The 23,681-nt window shown below is 39.8% G+C and overlaps 1 protein-coding gene across 13 annotated transcripts in view; it reads left to right on the top strand.

Moving 5' to 3' along the window:
* The window catches only part of ARHGEF28 (Rho guanine nucleotide exchange factor 28), an 88,288-nt gene extending 70,143 nt beyond the window's left edge, over positions 1 to 18,145 (top strand). For 11 of the 13 annotated variants that reach the window (XM_068176478.1, XM_068176476.1, XM_068176482.1 and 8 more), the window contains 2 exons: positions 163 to 463; positions 17,077 to 18,145. In XM_068176478.1, the coding sequence (XP_068032579.1) occupies positions 163 to 463; positions 17,077 to 17,228 (453 nt within the window). In that variant the 3' untranslated portion in view covers positions 17,229 to 18,145. The remainder of the gene's footprint in view (positions 1 to 162; positions 464 to 17,076) is intronic. The other 2 variants (XM_068176483.1, XM_068176488.1) reach the window with 2 other exon arrangements.
* Positions 18,146 to 23,681: the final 5,536 nt, after the last annotated feature.

The following is a 23,681-nucleotide window of genomic DNA, read 5'->3' as shown; positions in this document are numbered from 1 at the left end:
CACTTCAGTTTTACATAGTGAGAAGCAGGGAGTTGGACTCCATGATTCTTTTGAGTCTTTTCCAACTTGACATACTCTATGTTTCTCTGGTTCTGTTACTTAACAAAGGTGAAAATAAAATTCTCTGGTTTATTTTTTGCTGGTTTTTTTCCCCTTCTGCAGATAATGGGACATAATCAATTGGATAGCTTAGATGGTGAAAATGCTTTCTACTTCAATGAAGCTGTAGTGTGTGTGTCTCTAAGAAGAATCAACAGATCAAATTCTTCTCTTGTTTATGAGGACGGTGTGTATGGGGTGAATATCTCAAATTCTGATGTAGCAGGGACTAGTGAAAATCAGGTGGGCTTCAAAACGGACACTTCTTGTCAGCCAGCATTAATGAGTGCACTGTGGAAATCCACTAGTTCTTACCAGCAGATGTCTTTTTCCTGCAAAAGCAACAAGGATTCATTTAATAATGGTAATTAATACTTTATCTAATTAAGAAGTAGTACAGGCAGCTTGCCCCCTCTCTGGCTGAATAGTCCTAGGAACAAACACAACTTGGTAGTAGTGGAAACAAGAGATTTTGATGTTCCTTTGCAAGACTTTTGATGATAGGTGAGGAAATCAGCAGAACAGAAATACAGAAAATTACTGAAAACACCCACAAAACTCGTTTTGTGTCTGCATAATAGTATTCAGAATGTGTTTTTCTCTCAGTCTTTTCCCAAAGCTTTTTGACCTATTTTTTGTGAGCAGACATCACTCTTCTTCAAGTGCATTTTTTTGATTGTTTAAGAACATATGTGCATTACTTGAGGATTTCTGGTTAGAATAACTTTTGATTTCCTGTCTTAGAATGATAATCCGTGTTCAAACACCCTTTTCCTGCTTCACTGAGGAATGAAAATATCTTGAAAGATCTGTGGACAGACAATTGTATCACTTCTAAGGAATAATATAATCTTTGAAATAAGTTGCATCAGTAACTCTTACTGCATTACCTTTTTTGATTCTTTCATTTTACCAGTACTCCCAAAGATACGTAGGCTGCATGGCAGTTACTTATGGTGGCTACCAAAATGAGTAGAAGAGGCTGCCTATCTGAGCACTGCATGCACTGAAAGTTCCTTGAAGGTCTTAAAAACTTATGAGAAGCTCTAAACTATCTGGGGTTTATTTCTCATTTTGCACAATATTAGTTTTGATCTAACTTATTTCATTAGTGTGAGTTGTAGACCAGGATGTAAAAACACAACAGCTATAATTCTTGGGGGCCAACGTGCTCTTTTGGTGTAATAGATTAAATTATTTGGTGGGGTTTTCTCCACAGTTGTGAAATTCAGGAGACGTGGCATGTCAACGCTGCAGCAGTGCCTGAGCTTCCATTTTTCTGCAGTTGGCAGTGCAGAATAGCTTCTGTTCTCACACCAGCTTCATGCAGGTCAGGTCACAGCAAAGACCAGTGGGCAGCAGAATTAGGAATTGAAAACATACACAGGTACAATGGTTAATTGTCTTACATCCATGATTAAGGAACTTACTCCTTAGTACTCCTTGTAATGTATTTAACAGACATCTAGTACAGCCTTACTAGTTTTTGGTATGTGGACTGCCAAAACAGCATGTTATAATCAAAGGCAGGACAGGCTAGTCACATCACCACAATCAGCAAACTAAGCTGATTAATAAAAGAGATTATTATTTCTAAAAATGCCTAAATAAGTAGCCTGGTGAAACTCGTTCTGGTTTGGCTGTGGTTGTCATTTTAGTTAGTGCAAATTCGAAAAGAAACACATATGTGGGTTTAAACCTCTCAAAAGTGGCTTAGCCTGCACTGACAAACATACAGATAGAAACTAAACAGGCTACTTTCTGTTGAGCCCACATGAGAGCATCTTTTTTAATTAAACTGTCTTGTACTAGTTAAATTGCACTGATTCTAAGATAAGCTGGTGGAGCGTCTGTGTCTCAAGACACAATGGACCAGCTTTGTGTTCAGCTGTGGTCAATGAATACTGTGTAGACATCCTTCTCTTGCCCTGGTAACAGGGCACCAAGGCAGTCCTAGCACTCCTGGGGACAAGCTCTGACTACAGAGCCTGCCCAAGAGACCAGTGTAAGTCTCTCTGACTAAGTTGTGTTGGCAAAATGTGCAGTTACTGCCTGGGTGGTGCTACCAGACACCTTATGCAAAGGAGCGAAGCAAATCCTTGCAGCATTCTTATGGTTCAGATGATGCTGTGAAGCCTACCACTGCATTGCTGGAGCAGGCAGGGCTGGAAGCCTCCCCCCAGAGAGATGTGACATCACATTCCATAGTTGCATTTGTAATTGAGAAGGCAACAAGAATTTTATGTTCTGATCTTGCAGTGCATGAGTCTGCATGATTCAGACTTGCTTCTGTCTTGCATCAGGACCACTGTACAGGGCGGGTCTGGGGAATGAGAAGAGTGCTGAATTTCCACAAGGTACTGTGCACATGGAAGTTATACAAATCACTTGTTCCTAAGCAATGTCAATCAAATTGGACAATGCAAACATTTCATACTAAGAAACTGATTTTCCTATTCTTGAGTATTTTTGGTCATGTTTTCTTCCCCAGAGAGTTTAGCAGAGTTTCAGAAAATTTCCAACCTTGTGCCTCTGCTTTCTGACACCTCTGCAGGATATAGTGAGTTCCAATTACTTTGAAGGAAAATCAACTTAAGTGCAATGAGGGGAAGAACTTAAAAGTTAGCTGAAATCTTCAATATTTTCATGTGGGTGACTGTTTCATGGCATTTTCTTGCATTTCCATGCATTTTCCAGCTAGCTTTGTGTATAAAGTCTCATAATCATCTTTAAAAAAACATTCTTAAATGATTTGTCAACATAGAACTAAGAAACAAATACTGAGCATGGTTTACTGCTTATAGCCATTCACTGCATACATACATGCCCAGAACCTAATTTATGATTAAAATTTTGTGTGTACAAAAAATAAATTTCTTGGGTTTGATTAACTTTCACAGAAATATTAGGCATTTTGTAAGAAGTCTGCTCTATCAAAAAAACCCACTTAAATTATTTAAAGAGAAGCACATCTAAACTCATTTCCAAGGAGTTAATCACATTGCGTTCTACCATATGTTAAGTACTATTCAATTAAGCTTCATAAATATACAGAAATCGAAACGGCTACATTACTGTAGTGCATAATTTTACATTCCTATTTCCTAAGGTAAGACATAGGTCTCTTCACATAGCTAACATCATGATTATATATCATTGTTCTATGTGTCTGGGAGGGAACTTCAGTAAAGACCTTCAGGCAAGTTCCCACTGAACTGAAACTGGCACAAGTCACCTCACTAGAAAAGGTGTGTCAGTCAACAGGAGGAAAATATGACTGAAAGAAAAATGTGTTAATGCTTTGCAGTAATGGATATGAAATTATCTGCATGAAAGAAGCAAGTACTTTGGCTAATTAGGAAGGAGGGGAAGTATAGGTTTTGTGTCAGACTAGACTGAGAGTTGAATAAATTAGTCTTGCATTTAATTGACATCTCAGCTTAACTAGCCAAAGTGATGCCTGAGGATTTACCTATGGATTCACCTCTTTGTTTTCAGGATGATTTCAGGGTGATTGCAGGGTGATTTTAATTCTTTGAAGCTTTGAAGTGAACAGTATAGTTTGCTGCTGCTACCTTAATTTCATTCATTCAGACATTGTAGCTACAAAAATAGAATTGAAAAGTGATTGGTCTGAAAAGCTGCTGAAACTTGAATGTGGAAAGGTTTTACTTCAGACATTTAGTATGAAGGATCTGTATATGTGAAAAGTGAAAAACATAGTTTAAATCTTTATGGGGAACATAGAAAAACCTGTGGTTTTCATAAACAGCCAAATGCAAACCCAAGGTGCAAAAAGAGGACTCTATTTGACTAATGTAATTTAAATATTTTTTAAAGGACAGAAATTTATACATATATGAGTATAAGCAAATGAGACAGTTTGATTTTGGAAAAGTAATTTATTTATAGTGGCTTTCATCAAAGTAAGTGGTTTCTAGAGATCTAGAATGTTTAATTTGCAACAGAAAAAGCAAAGATTCCAGAAACAATGTCTCGTATCCTATGACTCTGTATAGTTTATATGAAATTTCCTTCCTGTTCCCTAAGGCAGATTATGATAATAGTGATTACTCTGTTGAATCTGTTCTTAAAACCATTTATCAGATTCATTTGCTTTGGTTTCCCATTGTTAATTTAGATGGCATTTAGAACAGTGCATTTTTATCTGTGCTGATTTGGGCTGAAATAGAGTTCATTTTCCTCACAGTGGCTGCTATGGGGCTGTGTTTTGGACTTGTGCTGAACTCAGGGTTGATAATACAGAGATGTTTTTGTTACTGCTGAGCAGAGCTTGCACAGAGCCAAGGCCTTTTCTGCTTTTGGTACTGCCACACTGGTGAGGGGACTGGGGGTTCTTGGCAGGTTGGGAGGAGACAGAGCCAGGACAGGTGACCCCAGCTGACGAAAGGGATACTCCAGACCATGTCACACCAAGCTCAGTGTATAAAGTGGGGGAAAGAAACAGGAAAGGAGGGAACATTTGTGGTGATGTCATTTGTCTTCCCAAGTAACCACATAAGCCAGGCATGATGGGGCTCGGCTTTCCTGGAGATGGCTGAAAACCTGCCTGCTCATGGGAAGCACTGAATTAATTCCTTGGTTTGTTTTGCTTGTGTGCACAGCCTTTGCTTTCCCTATTAAACTGTCTTTTTCTCAGCCCATGAGTTCTCCAGCTTTTACCCTTCTGATTCTCTCCCCAGGATTTTTGGTAGGAGAGGGCTGTGTGGGGCTTGGTTTCTGGCTTGGGTGAAACCACCACTAAGGCTACCTTAGCTAATATAAGTTGTGGCCTAATGACATTGCATAAAAGTATCTGCTCTCTATTTGCATCAGGGAGGTTGAGAACAATAGGCCTGGCTCTTTTCTCATATTTATGTTAAAGTGAATTTGTTGCAGTCAGAAGAGATATAAAATGTAAAATTGACGCAAGTGTGATAAAAAATAGGTGAAATATGCTTTGCATTACAGTGTTAAAAAGCCGTCTGAAGTGATACAGGCTCTTTGTCTATGCTTCCAAGTCAACACAGGGTTTTGGCAAAGAGCAAATTTCAGTAACTCAGGGCCTTATTCCGATAGCGTAGCTGCTGCTGCCAGTGGTGGAGGTGGCTGATGGGATCCGATGATGAGGACTTAGTTGAGTAAGATTGCTTTCATCACTTGGAACCTGGTAAATAATGATTAGCAACAACCCCCAAAAGTCACCACAGTTCTGCATATGTAATCACTGTAAGTTAATTTTTATATTGTTGTTGCTGAAAGAACTCCTTCTGAGTACATCTGATTTTTCTGACCTGGAATATAACTGTATCCCATACAGCACACACTTCAAAACAGCATCCTTCGGAATCACTGACAGGCCAGCCCCATACCACCTGTAGAATTGCATGTGAAGATATGTTTCAACCTTTTTTTTTCTGGTATGTCTAATAATATTTTTAATAGTGCCATTTTTTTTCACTGTCCCATAGTGACCAAATTCTTTCTGATTTTCTTTCACTTGGAAAGAGAGAAATTTTTAAAAAGGCAAGGATGATATGACCCATGGAGCTCCCAGTTTGTCAGTGAACCTCCTAAGCAGGTGTGATATTTTGAGCTACTTTAATTTTGTTTGTCTTTTTTAATTGAGTAAAGAATAAGATGCCACACTGAGAACAATTCTAAATTGATTTGTGTTCAACCTATCCCTACTACAGTAAGTGTGGATGGCTACACAGGTGAGTGCAGAGCCCATTCAGTGCTCAGTGTAAGTTATACTAAGAATAAAATTAAATGGAAATGTATAAGAATATGAAGTCGAGCAACATCAGCACCAGCATCTTCCAAGTTCAAAATCTCATTGATGTATTAGGACAATTAAGCTGTTAGTTTTGACTCTGCAACAGACACCAACAAATTTTCCTCTTCTCCATACCACAAAACACTGATTTTCATGCTCTGCTGGGAGATTTCCATGTCTCTGAGATACTTGGAGGAAATGAATCAGAGAGGAAGTTGTTTTTTTTTCTCTAGGGAATAACTGCTGTTTGTTTAAAGCAATTGGCAAAAGGGATTAATTCACATGGCAGTGTGATACCAAAGTGAAAAATATGTCATATGTCACCTGCAACTAGTATATTTCTAGTAACACTTGCTTTTCACCTCTGTAGCAGTCAGATTTTGTTGTTCTGTTACTGATTTTCTCATGTCAAAATAGTTTTCTCATTTCTTAGAATAAATACAGTAGATGCAGTACTATAATATAACCCTTAAATTAAGACAGCCAATGATATTCTGGTTTTATTTTGTAAATTAACGTAAGTAATTCTTATCCTGTGTAATGCCTGTCTGATTTTATTCTTTCTATTCTCTTCTCCTTTAGAATTTGTTCATTTGTGGAGGGAAGTTTATAATAGTGTATATTTTTAAGGTTTTGAATGGAGTAAAAAAGATTGCCCGACTGTGTCTTTTGAGGTACCACTGGTGTTGGTGTAATCTGCACACCACATTCAGGCTTTCATTGACTGCAGACTTATTAAACTGTAACAGGACGATGGCAGAATCTTTCTCATTTTTCTCACACTTATGGTTCCACCAACTTCAGTGTAGTGTTTGTGGAGTCAGTGGAATTAGTGGCATCAATGTAATTGGAATTGTGTGGATGATCCCCCTTATCTGCAGATTTATTCTTTACTTAGATTGTGTTTTTCCAGTAGGTAGAGGTTTCAGGAAAGTAGAAGAATGAAAGGAGAACATTTCAAAGCAGAAAACCATGTGCAGAGGGTTTTTAGGGAGACAACTGGTTTATAGTGAGCTGGATCCTGAGCTCCAGCTCAGGGATGTACAGAGATGCAATTTGGATAGCAAGTCTGCAGGGAAAGAGGTGATCTCTCAGGAAAAGGACCACAAAACAACAGTCTTGCCGGCTGTTTGATGTCAAGAAGATTCCTTGGGAGGTCTTTTGTTTTACTTGGGAAATGCTCTCTGTGGGTGGAGACCTGGCTGCAGTGCCCTGCTTTAGTACATTCAAATATTTTGTATGTATTTTGTAATGAAGTTACAGCCTGAAATAGATACACTATTGTAAATAAATAATTCATTCTAATAGCTGAGAGAAGCTGTTTATGGATGATCAAATTTTGCAAGATACTGAGTATGGAAACACACCCTGTTAAACCATGTAGCTGAATCACCAAGTGTATCTGTCTGGCTTATTTTGAAAAGTACATCTCATTTTAATTATGTAGTATAATACTTTACATATTCCCAGAAATGGCCTGTAGCATGTTGTACAAAAATAATGAAGTGTTACTTATATGAAACCTCCTCAGCATCACCTGCTGTTAAATATTTATTAAGACACTGGGAAGATTGTCTGTCTTCTGCTGGTATTCATCACAGGAGCACCCAACTGCCTTCCAGTAAATTTCACTGACTGTCACCAAACTGGTAGAGGAGATTTCATGGAGTATCTTGTTACCCCTTGCCAGATACTGTAGAAAATTTCTTTTTAGTGGGGCTGTAGAGAGGAGGAGCCTTGGTGCTGCTATGGAAGTTGTTTATAGTTCAATCAAATAGGAAGACTTCCAACAATCACCTGCTGAGGTTCCTTGAGTGATCCTCAGAAGTTTGATCTAGAACTGGGACATAAATTATAAAAAAATATATATGATTTTTCTGTATTTGCTTAGGATCTGTTGTAGAAAAATCAAACCCATGTAATTTAAAAGTCATTGAATATATTCCATGATAAAGAATATATGAGAGACAGGAAAAGCAGGGTATTTGGCAAGGATATTTTTTTTTTTTCTCTTTATTAATTGAACTTGAAAATATAAGGGTAATTGTTGCTGACCAAAAAAACTGCAGGGAAGCTTTCTTCTATGCAGAGCAACTTGCCATTGAAGCACAGTGCCACTGGGGAGGGGATGAAGGCTCCTGCATTAAACACAGGCAGTTTAGTGCTGAAGTGAAAAGGAATTCAGGCAGGTGTTTTAAAACTTGTAGTAGAGGTGAGGTAGAAGGAGAAGGAGATGAATTTGAGCTTAAGGGTAAGACCAGTGTTGCTCATACAAGGGAGAAGTGGGAGCAGAAGTGAGGAAAGTGGATCCAAGTGCTCTCCATGCACTCATGGGATGGACACATGTGCTTATTTGATAATTGTGGGGTTTTATGGCTTTGATGTACAATTTTCCCTTCTTATGCAAACTGTTTTCACAGCAGTTACACATTCACAGAGGTTTTAGCAAACAGTTAAAAAGGGCATTCATTTCAAAATATTCAATCACGCCGAAAATTCCTATGCATACAATGCAAAATATGGGGAATGTGTAACTTTTCCAGTTTTTTCTTGATTTTTTTAAAGGACTCCAAGAAGAAAACATGAGCGCATATACTTCCTGCCAAAAATGAATAAAAATGGCTGTACTAATACTCAATATGCAATCAAAAATTAGTGAATATTTCCCTCAGTTTTGACCTTGGGAGAGAACAAGTATCTCTGTGACTATAGATAAGAGGCTTCTCTCAGATACTCACTCATGTAGTCGTACTTGAATTTTTTCCTGTATTAATCAACAACAGCAGCTTTTATTAAAGGGTAAGATTAGCATGTAATTGATTTGAAACAGGTGCTTTGTCTGATTTTTTCTTCTGCAGCAATTCTGTATATTGACTTAGTGTTCTTCTGCTGGTCTCCTTGAGTTTTGATCTCGTCAGCTTTTATGAGTAAGAAGTGGTGGATCTGGTCTGTTGTTGGGAAATTACCCTATAAAACCATAGTGCTTAGGAGGAGACTTGAGTGTTTTATAAATTACCTCACCCTTTTGGCTTTTGTAACAGAGCTGTGCCCTAATGCTACTCAAGAAAATGTTTGCCAAAGTCCAGAGCACGCTTCTTTATGTTGCACCTGAAAGACTGGCCAAACGGTGGGGACTAAATTGATTTTTTGCCAAGGTCTTCGATTTCATGTTTATTTCAAAGTAGGAAAAAAAAAAAAAAAAAAAAAAAACAACAAAAAAAACCCAACAAAACAACCTGCAACCAAAGAGCTCCACAAAATGAGGCAGAGTTAATCAACACTCTAACATCTGTCTGTGGTAACAGCTCAAAAGAGAAGTTTTGATGTGTAAATATCCCCTTTTGTTTCAAAGGGAATGACTTCATGTTCCAGAGACTGTTTGTTCAGGGTTAACGCTAGCTGTTTCTCTTTTTTCGGGAGGGAAGGAGATAAAGCCTTACTGCAATGTTTTATCTTCAGGCGCAAATTGGGACAGTGGGTGAGGGAAGTGTGGGGATGTGCTGGCAGGCAGCAGAAAGGGGAGTTGGTTCATTGTCCCTTGAGTACATGGTAGCGCTGTTTGTGTCTGTAACTTTATGGGGTTTCTCTTTCTCCATTAAACATTCAAGCAGGAGCGTTCCCTACTGATGGCAGTTTGTTTTGACTTCAGCCTGCTGGCCAAATGACTTCAGCAGATGATAGGCTAGGAGGAAATGGTTGCAGCCCACTTCGTTTACACCCGCATTGGACACCTGAAAGAGGAGGCTGTGGGGGTTTTCAGTGCTTCCCCACCACTGTTGTCAGTGGGCAGGCGAGTTGCTCTTGCCCCTGGAGAGGTGCTCTGTGTGGGTGTGCTGCTGCCCTGGGTGGGACAGTGGCCCTGGGGCGGCAGCTGGTCACGTTCCTTATGATCCTGTGTAGGAAGAGAGTGCTTGGGGTTTTATGGTTCTTTCCTCTTGATCATTTGAGTGCAGCTGTGTTTAATGAGCTGGAAAAGAAGTAGGTCAATAAAACATGTGTTCGTTGTTAGCAGAATACCTGTTGGATCACGTGTTTGTCTGTAATTGACCATCTAAAGCTTCAAAGCTTAGCATAAAGACAATTTAATAGGGAATTCATACTTAAATAAATTAATAATAAGCAGAAGCAGACAGCTGTCAGGCAGTCTGCCATCCCAAGGTGAGACTGTGGGTATTTAATGCACTGTCAAATTGTGATTTCAAGTCAGACCTATTTTTAAGTCTCTCTTATTGATATGCAGTAGAAAAACAGCATGCCAAAAATAGTTTAGACCCCGTGTGCTTTAAAAACCAATACAACTCAAAACATAGCCATGTAACTATGTTAAAATGTTAATCAACCTAATCAATTTTAATCAGCATGCTATGAATTTGATATCAAAGTGACACTATCAGTATTTGAGCTTGAGTTAGTTTTAAAATATTTTCTTTGGTAAACACCAGTGTTAGAAATAGTATGTTTACTGGGCCTTAATAAAAGAAAAATGACTGCATCATCACATTACTCCAAAATCTGGAGTATGAGTTGGAAGTTTATGATAAATGCCATTTTGGTGGAATAAATATGTATTTTGTGTTTCTTGTGCCAAGAATTAGTTCCAAATTGTCTAGACGGAACTTCTCCAAAGACTTATGAGTCAAAACCTGAAAACGGAACTACATTATTTTACCTAAGCCAGCAACTACACAAAGAGTAGAAACATGCAGAATAATGGTAATCCCAGTAATTTTACTATGATCAAAATGCAGCATACAGATGTAGAGAAGAGTTATGTTGCAGACCTTATTCATAATAGACTTTGAATTCTTTCTCTTCTCTGTCTTGTAACAAAAAATGCACCAAAAGCTAAGACAAATTAATGTAGGATCTCTTCTGAAATAATTCCTCATCTGCTTTTTGTGGAAAGATCTCTTACTTATGAAGGTGCTTGTTTGCTTAAGAAATACAGCAGCTGCTTTTTCACAGGCTTGGGCTGGTCAAAAATAAATAACAGCATTACAATTCCCAGACCAATTTTCTTGCCTTATTCAGTCAGCTGGGAAACGGATTAAGCTCCTCTTTCCTTGGTAGTGTTAGGGTAAAAATATTTTTTTCCCAGTGTTTTTTTGAAGCCCAATACCAAATTCAGTTCCTGCTGTGAAATCAGCTTTATTGAGCTGTGAAGGGCCTGGTTTGTTGATGGCATGTGGGATCTCAACTGCCAGTGAATCTGCAGGGAATTGTCCTCAAATCATCAAGGCTCACACATAACTTTTCTATAGCAACTGTTCTGTTCTGAATCAGTAGCAGCAGTATCTTGTTTGTTCCAGGGTGATGCTCTGGCATTCCTGGTTCCCAGTACCACTGCATGGTATGCCCTTTCTTCTACCAGCTTTAAACAACCTGAAGTACATAAAATCCATTGCAATTTGGGAAAGCCTTAGTAGGCATTAAAAAAAGCAATCAAAACTTGTCATGGTGCCTTTCATGGTGAGGAGAGAGGCTGAGGTGTTTGGAGTTCCTGGGGGAATCTGCTGTCTGTTGCTAATAAATCTGCATGGAGACCGCTGGGAGCACCATTAGAGACAAAGAGCTGCCATGGGATTTGCCAGTGGGTTTTTCAGTGGATCCCATGGGAGTTAGGCTGTCATTTGCTGTTGAACTGTGTGGCAAATGAGAGCCTGTTACCCTTGAATTCCTTTGAATATCCCGGACCCGGTAGATTTAGCACCTAATACTGTTAGGTGTCTGCTTGTGCTTTGCATTATGCATGAGTGCCAGTGTGGGGATTAAATGGAGCAGCTCTGCCATTTCAAATAGCTGTGGCCTGAAGCTGATGTGTCAGCTGTCAGTCCAAATGAACTAGGTACCAGTTGTTATAAGTACGTGTAAAACCGAAACCTAACTCTATTATTTCAGAAGGTTAGTGTGACTCTTCAACGTATTTGTTGCTAAAAGTGGCATAAATTGCTATTCATTTAATGCAGTTTTATTTTGTGAAAAGGGCCAATGTGACAGATCTCGGAGACTCACAGCAAGGTAATTGTCTGCAAAATCCACGTGGTGTGTTCCTTCTACCTTCCCCCCCACACACACACTTTTTTTACTACTTTTTTTCTTCCCCCTTTTTTTTCTTCCCTTCCGTTTTAGAAACGACTAAGAAGTAAAAAAGTAAGCAGCCTGGCTTGATCTGAGAGGTTACCGAACTTCGAGGAGGAGTTTGAATTCAAGGCTTTCTGAGATCCCTTCCAACTTGAATTGTCCTGTGATGCTGTGAAACCAGGGTCAGAGCTGAAGGAGGAACACTAAGGGCTTTTTGTTCAAAACACAGAGACTTGAGAGGTTTTTTGCTTGGAGTGTTTCTTAGTGCCCTGGTTCTCCTGTCCTTCCCATAATCTTCACTGTGTGCACTCTAGCTTTAACATCAAGAGCTCTGATCCTGGGGGAGAGAGAGGAGGGGTGAAGGGGGTGAAGGAGAAAATTTGTGGCATTTATTTGATGTGGAAGTGCTTACATCCCATGACAACAGACAGGAGGTGAGAATCAATGTGATTAATGAGTTGTTTACTTGGCTTTTGTATCCCCCACCCCCAGGTACATGGGCTGTGTTTGTTTTTATATGTATTGATTTCAGATTCCTGCAAATACCATTCCTTTGTCCTTCATCTTGTCAGCAGTTTGTGAGATACTACTAATCCTGTCTCTTAATGCTGTGGAAAAGGTAGGGTAGTTAGGATGCAGAATGCTACTTGTTTTTGCTTTCTTTTCCTGTACAACAGTACCATGTTTTTAGCCAGGAGCTGTCGTTTCTCAGAGTTTGGACCCAGACCCTGTTTGGAAAACTGAGATGTCCTTATAAACTCCCTTGAGAATTGATCCCATGTATGACAGGCCTGCCATCTGCCATTGTTTTTATATTGAGGTGGTCTAAAAAAATATGGAAAGAATAGAGTGCCTCTCTGCAGTTTAATGACGCCTGTCCTCATGGTACCAGACCTAAGCCCAAGGAAAATGGGGAGAAAATTGAATTTGTTTTTAGTGTTGAATTTGACAGTGTCTGTGTGAACAAGACAATTTGTGATTGGATCCAGAATTTGTTAGAAACAGCCTCTAACTACTTTTGCAAAAATTTGTAGGGGAAGACTGTTGGGAATGCCTGGGGTTTCTTTATTCAATGAAATGGTTTTAGCTGAGATTAAAAGGAGTAAAAGCTGTACTTCAGGAGTATTTAATACTGAGGTTAATACTGAGGAGTATTTAATACTGAGGTTTAATACAGGCTACAGGTCCCAAAAAGGCTGAAGTGCTGACACAGATTACCTAATATTTGGTCACCAGCCTCAAGCATGCCCTTTTTTGCCTAGGGTGTTTGACCAGCCTAACTTTGAAAGAGTGGATTTCTCTGGTCTGCTGTTCACTTACTTAGGATATCCATGGTGCAGTTGTCGATCTGGCTTAAGGAAGGACTTACCTGTAGGAGAAACATATTTTTTATAAGTGAGAAACAGGTAAAAGGGGTTTCAGTTTGCCCATAAATCCTGGGGTCCAGGGTACAGAGAGAGGCTGACATCTCTTGGATGGTGCAAAAGTGGGAGGGAGCAGAAAGCTGTGTCAAGAGTAGACTGTGGGAGGATCTGAGCTACAGCTCAGGTTTGTTAAAACTTTGGAAATAGTCAGGGAGTATTTTCTGCATTTATCTAACTATGAAAGAAAAACAATGTAAAGGAGCAAGTGGATGGCTATGGCCGGGTACAGTCCTCTCCACTAGGGCGTGGGAGCACGGCAGCAGGCAGAGCCCAGCCCGGGCAGCAAGGCTGTGGGGCAGGGGCTGTACCCCAGCTTTTGTCGGGTGCTGGTGATGTGGGTGCTGGTCTGGTGGGTATGCTGTTGAGCCAAACACAGCCTGCCAGAGACAGCATCTGTCGGTAGCTTGGAGGAGAGCAGAAAAAAGGGTAAGTAAATGCTGGATTTAAACAAAGGGGATAACACAACTCATTTTATGGCTGATGTTGACAGGTGAATTACAATCACATTGAAGGAAGCTCATAAAAGCCAATGGTCTGTATGTGACTGACTCTCGATCCATAGTGAATTCTGACGTTTTCCTCAGTGCAGCAGAGAATGGGCCTGGAGAGGGACTGGGGAGTTTCCATGGGTGCCCCAGCTGCCAGGGGATCATGGGAGAACTCCTTGGGTGTTGCTTTCTGATAGCAGGCCCTTTGCCTTTCTGTCTGCACAAATAATCAGTTTTCCTTTTTTATTTTCATTAAGCATCCTCAGCTCTCAGAGTTATTTAGTAGAGAGCAGTTGATGTTTTCAAGTCTGGTTTCAGAAGTTTCCTCTTTGTTTTGAGAGAACATTTCAAGAGGAAGATTTCTCCCACCTTTCTCCTGCTTGGTGACAAGGGCAGCTCAGTTTCCCCATGCTATACCAGAAAGCTCGGGGAAGGCTTCTTGGCTGCTGTACAGTACTGCATTACAACAACCAAGGCTGACTGGCAGTTCAGTCCACTTTTCCCAGTCTCCTTTCGCCTGAAATTGTTGTTACCGTTTCTAGCACTTCTTCCACACTTCACATGCATCTACCTGCTTGGTGCCTGTGATGCCAGCTGGTCTGCTGGCTCAGCTGCTTCCAGCATGGCACTGGGCAGAGAGACAGCAACCACCCTCCCCAATGGCAGGCTGAGCGTGTTGGCCCTGGGGACACACTGTGCTTTTATTAGGCAGAGTATGTGTTGAGTGCCACCTGAAGTGCAGCCAAAACCAGCCCCTTCCCTCCTCAGTTAGATTAATCACAATCCTTTCCAGCCTGAAGCCACTTGGCACCCCATCAGCAGTTGTGCTCTTACCTCCTGGGTGCTCTCTGCTGTTCAGGTTTCCCAGATGCAACGTATTGAGGAAAAAAAAAAAAAAAAAAAAGAAGCTGAACTAGTGATAAATCATTTATTTTGATAGTGACAGGATCTGATTTGTTTTTCTAGAATGCTGACAGTTTCCACTGCTTAGCTCTGCTGCTTGTAGTTATAAGAGTTAATGAGAAATTATTTGGAAGCAGCTACTGTTTTAATTGGTAAAGCAATTACTGTTTAGTTTTGATGGTGGAAAATAATTGCATGTAAGGTGTTTCTTTTCTGTGTATTTTCAAATTTGTAATTAGGCTTCTCAAATTATCTACTTCATAAACTTTGGAAACAGATCTTTCAAATAAGTGTTTACTCCTTGGTATTCTTATGTACATAACTTGGGTAATGTGAATAGACTGATAGGACTTAAAAGAAATATTAATGTAGGTAAAATTACCTGAAAATATAAGTGTGTAGAAGTTGAGAAACTTCTGCTAGTAGGGCTCTTTTTAATAAATAAACAAACCAAATTCATCCAGTTTTCATAAAGACAAGCAGACGTATTTTTGATTTCTTCTGTGGGCTGCAAGTTGCAATCTTTTTCTCATATAACCATCAAAAATAAATAAATGCAGATGTCATCTTCAAAAACTTAGGCCTGTTTGACTAAGTTAGGGAGTCAAGACTTTCTGTGTTATGTATTGCAAATAACTCACTTACAATCAAGACTTACTCTGGATTTTCATCAAGACTGAAACTTGATCCAGTATAAAACAGTAAAAGAAAGACAACTGAAGACTAATTTTTGTAATATTCTGTGTCATTCCACTATGACTAAGCTCATTTATAAATACCTTGCTCCTGCCATTGACTCTGCAGTCTTGGCAGCAAGAATAAGATGCATGTAGTTTATGCTGGGAACTGCAGCCCCAAAGCCTCTTTGCTCCCCCCAGCTGTGAGAATATCAAAGAGAAGATGCTGAAGGCAGAGGCTGTGATACGATGTGTTCCCACATGCCCATTGTATAATCATCCCACACTGCTCCTACACACCCCATGCCAGGAAGCAGCCAGAGAGCCTAGGTTTTTCAGGGTGCCAGCAAGCTTGTTTTGCCTTGAACTCCTGCCTCAGTGAACAAGACTGATGAAAGTCACATATATTTGGGGAATGCCAAATGTGGGCATGTGTCATTATGAATTGCCACCAGTTAAGTGACATGATGTGTAAAAATGCAAATAGTTCCTTCATAGTAGATTTCCATTGCACATACATGTGAGAAGTGGGGACCAGAGCAAGCATGAAATGTCTCTTCAGCTCTGCATGAGTGATCAAGGCTCAAAGAACCTCATTTCTTGGTTTGTGTGCTTCTGGCATTACCATGCTCTACAAGGAGTTCAAAGCTCCCTTTCTTTCTACAGAGTCCTTTTTTTGAGAGGGAAGAATGAAAATTTAACCCTCCTGTTGTAATAGAAGAGTTGGTCAGGTTAAGATTACAGTGAAAAGTATTGCAGCATATCCATTACAGATACTTTTCATTGCTATGCATGAGGATACACATTCTTTGTTATGCAGCTTGTTTTTATGGCAAAGTTGCTTTGAAGAAATACAGATGTAGAAAATCCAACTACTGAGATGCAGGTCCTGAGGGCCCAAAGTGCTACAAAATGCTGACTAGGGATAAGATTCAACTGTAGACATGTTGTTTTGGTTTATGAAGCTATATATGGATCATCATAGAAGTGTTCATTGTGGAATGCTGGAAGACAAATGCCTGATTCTCTACATTTGTGGGAGAAAATTGGAAAGATAATAAGATCCTTGTGAAATAATGTTGTAGTGTTTGGATGCAAGTGTTTCTCTCCATGTCACACCAAAAAGATCAAGACAGAATAGAGTAGGTAGTTTGTGTCAGTAAACAAAGGTAAACTTGGTAGAAAAAGCTGAATGCAAGTGCCAGCCATGTAGACTTTGCTCAATTATTTTGCATGGATAAAAGGAAGGCTTACAAATAAAATTCTGTGTAATGATGAAAACTGTATTAATGTTACAACTGTGTTATTACTAACAAACATACTGATTATATGCTGTGTGTTTCCCTCCAGCTCAATTCTGACCTCATTTATGTCTTTCCATTATTGTGTGTCTGTTTAGTAAAGTATGGCTACACATTTATAATTATTATTATTACTTGAATAGATTTCACTAACTTTGTGTAAGGTGCCTCTCACCTGTAGTATAATTTGTTCTAGAGTACTGTTTTCCTTTCCAGATAGATGCAGCAAACTAGAAAATGGTGCTAATGAAAACATCAGAATCTGCCTTTTTTGATGGCATGGGCATGACAGAATATGCATTGTCCTTCTCTTGTGTGTTACAGATCTGAACACATCACACACCCATTGTCCCCAGACAAGTGTTCCAAACCAGGGATCCATCCAGTCACCACAGGTAGATGAACTGCTGCTGAACCACCAGCCTGAGAGCCTGCAGGATGCAGAAAGAGTAGAGGAAAAGATTTTTTACCTCTGATAACTTGTTTTCCAATCTCAGTAGTACTTTGGAAAGATAACTGTGTTTGCTTCTCTAATTTTCTGTAGTCGTTCTCTGTATGACCATCTGGCTTTAAGGGTAGTATTTAATAGTAAATGCAAAATTTTCCCTGTGATAAATATAGCAAGTAAGTTATTTTGAAGCCTTTGTTGAATAATCTTTAATTTATTACATGATTTCAAATGCTTTGCAAGAAGCAATGAGTAGCAGGGGAGACATAACATTCTGAAATTGTAAAGGTGCCACCAAGGACTGTGAAAGCAAGTGTTGATTTTCGTGAGTCCTCTTCTTAGAAGGATAAGCTAAGAGAGATGGACCTGCTACTTGAGATTTCAGAATGTGTATGAGTAACTGTTGTGATATAACATGAGAAGACAGCAATGTAACAATGATGGCTCGAGTCTTTGCTGAAATGTGCTATATACCCTTAGCTGTTGGGTCATTTTCCTTACCTTCTAGCTCAGGAACTGCTCAGAAGGGGATGTTTGTTATGGTCTGAGCATAATTGCATAACTGTGTTTTTTCATGTCCCAAAGCTTATCATTTTGATACTACTGCCAATTTCTATGCAGGGATGTACTAAATCAGATATTGTATTATGACTGTTACTCATTTCAGTAAGTGTCCTTACACATTAAAATTTACCAGATGAAAACCATCTCACTGGTCAAAAGTAAAGAAAGGGGATAAATAGTAGGCTTCAGTTAATTGAACTCTTCTGAGACTCCACTGCTTTCCTGTGTAGAAATCAGATAGCTTTCTGCTTTCAGATTCATGGGATTCTCTGTCTTAGGCAGTAAGAAACCTGTTTTGTGCCTTTTTGTGCCTTTTTGTCTTTCTGAAAAATTTGTACACTTCTGTCAAACTAAATAAATGTTCTGTGCATTTCTAGAAAACTGTAATTTTGATTCATTGTGAGATCCTCCAGAGAAATAAAAAAAAAGCATCCAGGCCTTGTTTGCACCGAGCTCTGTTGCAGATGTGTGTTGCTGGTCCAGGATAGCCAAAGCTGTGTATTTCAGCTGGCAAAACAAAGGGTGTGCCTATCACTGCTTGGCATGGCTGATGGCATTGGCAGAGGTGCAGCAGAAATGCAGCTGCACAGCTCGTGAATGCTCCTGCGCAGCTGCCTCACATCTATCCAGCTCAAGGAGCAGAGGAGCGCAGGATTGCTCCCACCCATTTGACTGGGTCAGCCCCAGGTGCCAGTGGTTTCCATTTTACCTTAAGCCTTGTGTTGTGCAACACCTTTTGCAGGGCACAGAGTTTTAGATGTGTGCACTTGTCAGCAAGGACAGGACTGCCTGACTGAGAAGGCTTCTCTTCCAGGGACTTGGGTGCTTCAGGGATACCCTAAAGCAGAGCTTTCTGAGCTGCATCTTATTGGACTCCAGAGGAGTTGTTCACTTGGTATCTTGGGCAAACAACAGAGCACCTGGTGTGATGAGCAGGATGTGATTCTCAGCTGTATTAACTGATGTGCAAATGCCATCAGGGAAAGACTGGGCCTGCAGATGTGGTTTCCAGTGTCTGTGTTCAGCCTTCAAGACTCCTGCTAACCTGATAGCACATTAAAAATATGTCTCTTTATAAGAGAAAAAAAACCCCTCTTTTAGAATTTCTAGAATTATTTTATCTTCTTTCCTTTTCACAATTAGATTAAAATTAAAATGTGGATCCAACTTCACTTAAGGGCCATGCAGTAGTGACAGAGTCAGCAATGAATTCAGGGTTGCCACCTGAACAGCTTTTTGGCAAATTTCTGAGTAACCAGACTCATTTCTTGGGATGCTGTATACCTCAGGATATGTGCCTGGCCCAGAGACCCATGGGAAATTGAGAAAAAATGAGCAGTTTTCTCCACAGTTACTCTCTCTGCATTTTATTATGCCTTGGCTGAAACATCTGGTATTGGTTACTGTCAAATCCAAGCTGCTGGATGGATTGCTGCTGTCCCAGTTTGGTGTGGGAACTCCCATGTAAGCATCTTGCCACTGAAAGAAGAAGAGATGATACTGCTTCTCTCATCAGTTTTAGCTGAGGGGCTGGGAGCTGAAAAGTGGCTGGCCCAGACCTCAGCTGTTGTGCAAATTCTTTAAGTCCCAAAATCAGGCAGCATGTTATTTTGCTCACCTGTGTTTACAGTAAAACTTCTGGCATTTCAGAAAGGCAAAGGCAGGAAACAGGTGGCCTCTAGATTTAGGTATTTTAATTGTAGAAAATGTTTAAAGTATAGGCCAGTATGGTCTTGGCAGGTGCTCTTTATAACAAGATGGATTATGCACCCCTGAACTCTGTCCGTTTTTTAGGCATTTCTTAATACTTAGCAGAATTTAAACACAGCCCCAGTGAGACTCAGCTATTTTAGCAGTCTGTGTTTTCAGTTACCACCAGGCATATATTAATGCTGGGTTGTCTTTTTTAATTAGAAAAATATATTCAGAAATTCTCTTCACCTTTTTTATATTATTTTGAAGCTGGCTTACTTGCAAAGCCTGTTGTTTTTCACTCATCCCATATATTGTGTTTTCTTTTTGCTACGCTTCTGAAAGCATCTTGCCTCTGAAAACTCAGAATCTAATTTAGTCATTAATTTCAGTGCTTAAATTAAATTTTTCTTATTTTAATTTTTTTCTCCATCTTCTAACAAAGAAGGAATTTCTTTGCTGTAATGCCTTGACTTTTCCAGCATTTTCTCCTTAATGTTGTATGCTAGTAAAGTTGTCATATCAAGCAACTTTAAGAGACTTTTAAGAGAAACTTGCAACAAATCTCTTCTTGAGCATGTCTACAGTAATGGTAGAGAAGAAATGAATGAAGAGCTTGAGCTTACAGTGTGCTGGATCCAGACCTTTGGATTTGTGCATTCAGTCATTTATAGAATGAGGACAAAAGGGAGCAAATTCTTCACTTGGATGCTATTTGAGTATTAAGGTAAACAACACACTTAGCTGCATTTCTAAAAGATTTTTCACAAAGGTCATACATGCTATTTTCAAATTACTAAATTAAGTACAGATTAGGCTATCAGCAAAACTGCCCGAAGTTTGTTTACTGAAATCATTGAAAAAAAACATATTGATGTTCCATGTAAGGAACACAAATAATTTTACTTAGAGAGGGCTGTTAGCTGCATTAATTTATATGCCACCCACTTAGTTCAAAAAAGTCAGTAAGATTTTTTGCTGCATCTTAATCAAGTAGGTGCCTATTTTGTAATGTGCCATATTGCTGCTAAAGACATTTTTGCAGTGTGATAGTGTTCATTCAAAGAAAAAGACAATATGCTTTGGTAAAAAATGTGTGCAACTTGCTCAGGCTAAATTTTGAAAGCAATGAAGAATTGCAGATGAGGCAGTTTTCCTTGTGCATTTGATGACAAAATGGGGAAATAGCGTGATTATTGATGACTTATGGGGAATAGTGTTTGGGTAACTTGTAATGAATATTCTGTTTGACAAGAATTCCAACCCCAAATCCTTCCCCATCCAAAACCTTCACTGTGCCCAGTTCATATTACAGAAGTAGGAACAGCACAGGTTGTGGAGCATTAGCATACTGAAACAGGCTAGATGTCTGCTTTTACAGAATTGTGGACCTGCAGTTGATTTCTTCAATTTTTCCAAGGCAAATGGATACATTTGTTGTTTTCTCATCCCTAGTAAAGGTTTGTATGTAGAAGCACTGCAAAAAAAACTATGAGTATTCTTGATACTCTTAGTGATAAGGACAGCTACATGTTAACCTCCAAAAAGATTTTTCTGAATTGCTGCAAAATAGTGAGATAAGTCTGTGAGGATGGCCTGAATTCAATGGCTTGAATTTTGCATAAAGGCTCTCTTTGGCAGGCTGATGTCAAAGAGTGTTTAATTTCTTCAATATAAAGGAAAACCCTCAAAAGATAACATTTAAGGCATTTTTCTAAAGTGAGGCTGGCATTATTCTAAAGTATTGGCATCAATCCAGCTCTTTGCTCTGAAAACGTGCATCAGACAATAATCTACTAGACTTCTGTGAGGAGCTCATCAAAGGCTACACGAGGAGCTCATCAAAGGCTTCCACATTGTGGAAGAATTTGCAAGGGTGTGAAATGATCCATGTATCTCACCTGGAAATGTCAATGTTTTTCCCTGACATGCAGAGCAGTGTTGGAAGTAGCTCTATGCAGGTTGGTAGTTGGCTCACAAATTCCCAGAGAGCTATGTTTCTTATTCCATGGATCATCTCTGCTGAAGTTTCTTCCTCTTCTCCTCATTCCATCTCAGGCCCAGATCAGGATGTTGCCACCTCTTACATGGAAAAGTTCTGCCAGAGGGGTGTCTGCAGCACCCACCAAATTCTGAGTTTGAGTCTTGAAATATCCTGGGTGGAGACCAGGAGAAGAGAAAAGAAACATGAAAAAGCTGCTCTGGGTGTAGAAAAAGCAGGAAGAGTGTCCACTCTAATTAGATGTTTCTAAGCTCCTTCATGGAACAAGCTTTTTTTATTCAGAGAAAAAAACCTCTATTTATCACACTACTATTGATTCCAGTGCCAGAGAGAGCAAGTACCCTAGATATACAAAAGGGACAGTGAGGCATGTAAGTTCAAACAAAGAATTTCTCCTGTGGAGGCTTAACAGACCCAAGGGAAATTTCTTATCAGATTTCTGTAAAACTGCCAAGCCATACTACAAGAGCTATGCAGAGGCATGAACCTTATGCTCACCCAGGTTACCACTGCTAATAACAAGGACCAACATGGGTAAACAATTGCATGAACTGAAGACAGCTTGTGAAGGTCAATGTGAGCCCTGGCCTTCCCCTGCAAGTGTACAAACAGGATGTCTGCATTCCCTGTGCCTAGCCTTGAAGATGCTCAGGCCAAGCTGTGTACCTACTTGTGCTCCTTTTGAGTAGTACAGGAAACAAGAGAAATTGGTGTTGCTCCTGGTTAAAGTAAGTAATGTCTCATTTGAAATTAAAACTGTCCCCATTTCATGCACACAGCTGTCCTAGCATTGTTGAACGAATGCTAAAGCAAGCCATTAAAGGTCAATTCCAGATACAAAGCAGACAAGTGGTCAAAAATAACTTTATTAACACTGACTGAGCATCTCCTGCTTTCAGTCAGTGGAGGCTAACTATCCTTATCCTCGGGGGTTTCTTTTCAGCTTTTAATTAAGGAGCAAGTTTTCACAGTGTCACACTCAAATTGTCAGTGAAAAGAAAAACATTAAGATTGAAAGCTACAAGGATAGTCCTCTGGATGGCCCTTAAGGGAAATGCTGGGTGCTGAGGGAAGGGCTCCAGCTCTGGGGTTTGTACATGAATATCATCAGTTCAATGGCGCTGGCAGTTTGGTAATCCATAAAACCAAACCTGGCTGTGGGACCAAGCCCTTTGTCATCGCTGAAGCTGATGCCTGGGAGCATGGCTGCATGTTCAATCCTGCTTTGCCCCACAGCAGAGTGGTGGGGCCCTGGGGTAACCTGTGCGTCACTCAGGTCACCCCCCTGCCTGGCTCCCATCCCTTCAGTGCCTATCTTGAAGCTGGATGGTTGTGTGCAGCCTGTGAGAGATGGCTTGCAGCCTTGGGAGACCTCTCTTGGCATATAAAATAAATGCTGAGCACTGAAGCACATTTCACACAAAGTAATTATTGACAGGCGGTAGGATGCATCTGCTGTTTTACTGGAAGTCACCATTTGCACAGCAGAAGTTCAATTTCTAATCCTGACTCCAGCTGTTCTCATTTAATTTACAGCATAATTCTTCTTATGAAAAAAGGGATCAGGATAACAACTTTCAAGAACAAGATAAGGACCCACTAAAAGGCAAAGAAGTTTAGTTTATTGGTAAATGGTTGGTTACTTCTGCTTGTCCTACAAGCAGTACTGTTGGAATCTCATGAACTAAAAACCCCACGAAATGGCATACTTCCAGCATATTTCTCAAGGACACTGATCATGTGTAGCAGCATGGTTTGCAGACACCAAACACAAAATATTCTTCTTTCTGGGAAACTTGAAGTTCAGAGCACCTGGACTATTGAAATTCACTAGAATGCAGTCCTTCCATCTGTAATTTCAACTAAATGGAAGTCAACTATGCTCACCACTTAATTTCACAGTTGCCTTCCTATAAGCAGAAACATTTCCCTAAAAATTGATCAGATGCTTCCAACCTATTATTTCTGCCACTACCATAAACAGTTCTGGGGTAATTACAGAGATGGGCCTGAAAGAGATGTCAGATATTTGGAACTTGCAAACCTGGATCCAAGCTTGACAGACTCAGACAAAATGCTTCACTTCCACATAAAGTTAGATTATGAACTGTCAGACAAAATGATAGGTACTCAAAAATAAGTGACTGTAGAAATAAGCAGCACAAGCAATAGTGGAAACTACTTCTTTTGTACAGCTTTCATGGAGTCACTGACAAAAACACC

This window comes from Anomalospiza imberbis, chromosome Z, assembly GCF_031753505.1.
Source record: "Anomalospiza imberbis isolate Cuckoo-Finch-1a 21T00152 chromosome Z, ASM3175350v1, whole genome shotgun sequence".
NCBI classification, from domain to species: Eukaryota; Metazoa; Chordata; class Aves; order Passeriformes; family Viduidae; genus Anomalospiza; species Anomalospiza imberbis.
The sequence above is the reverse complement of the archived record's forward strand: the minus strand, read 5'-3'. Positions and strand labels throughout refer to the sequence as shown.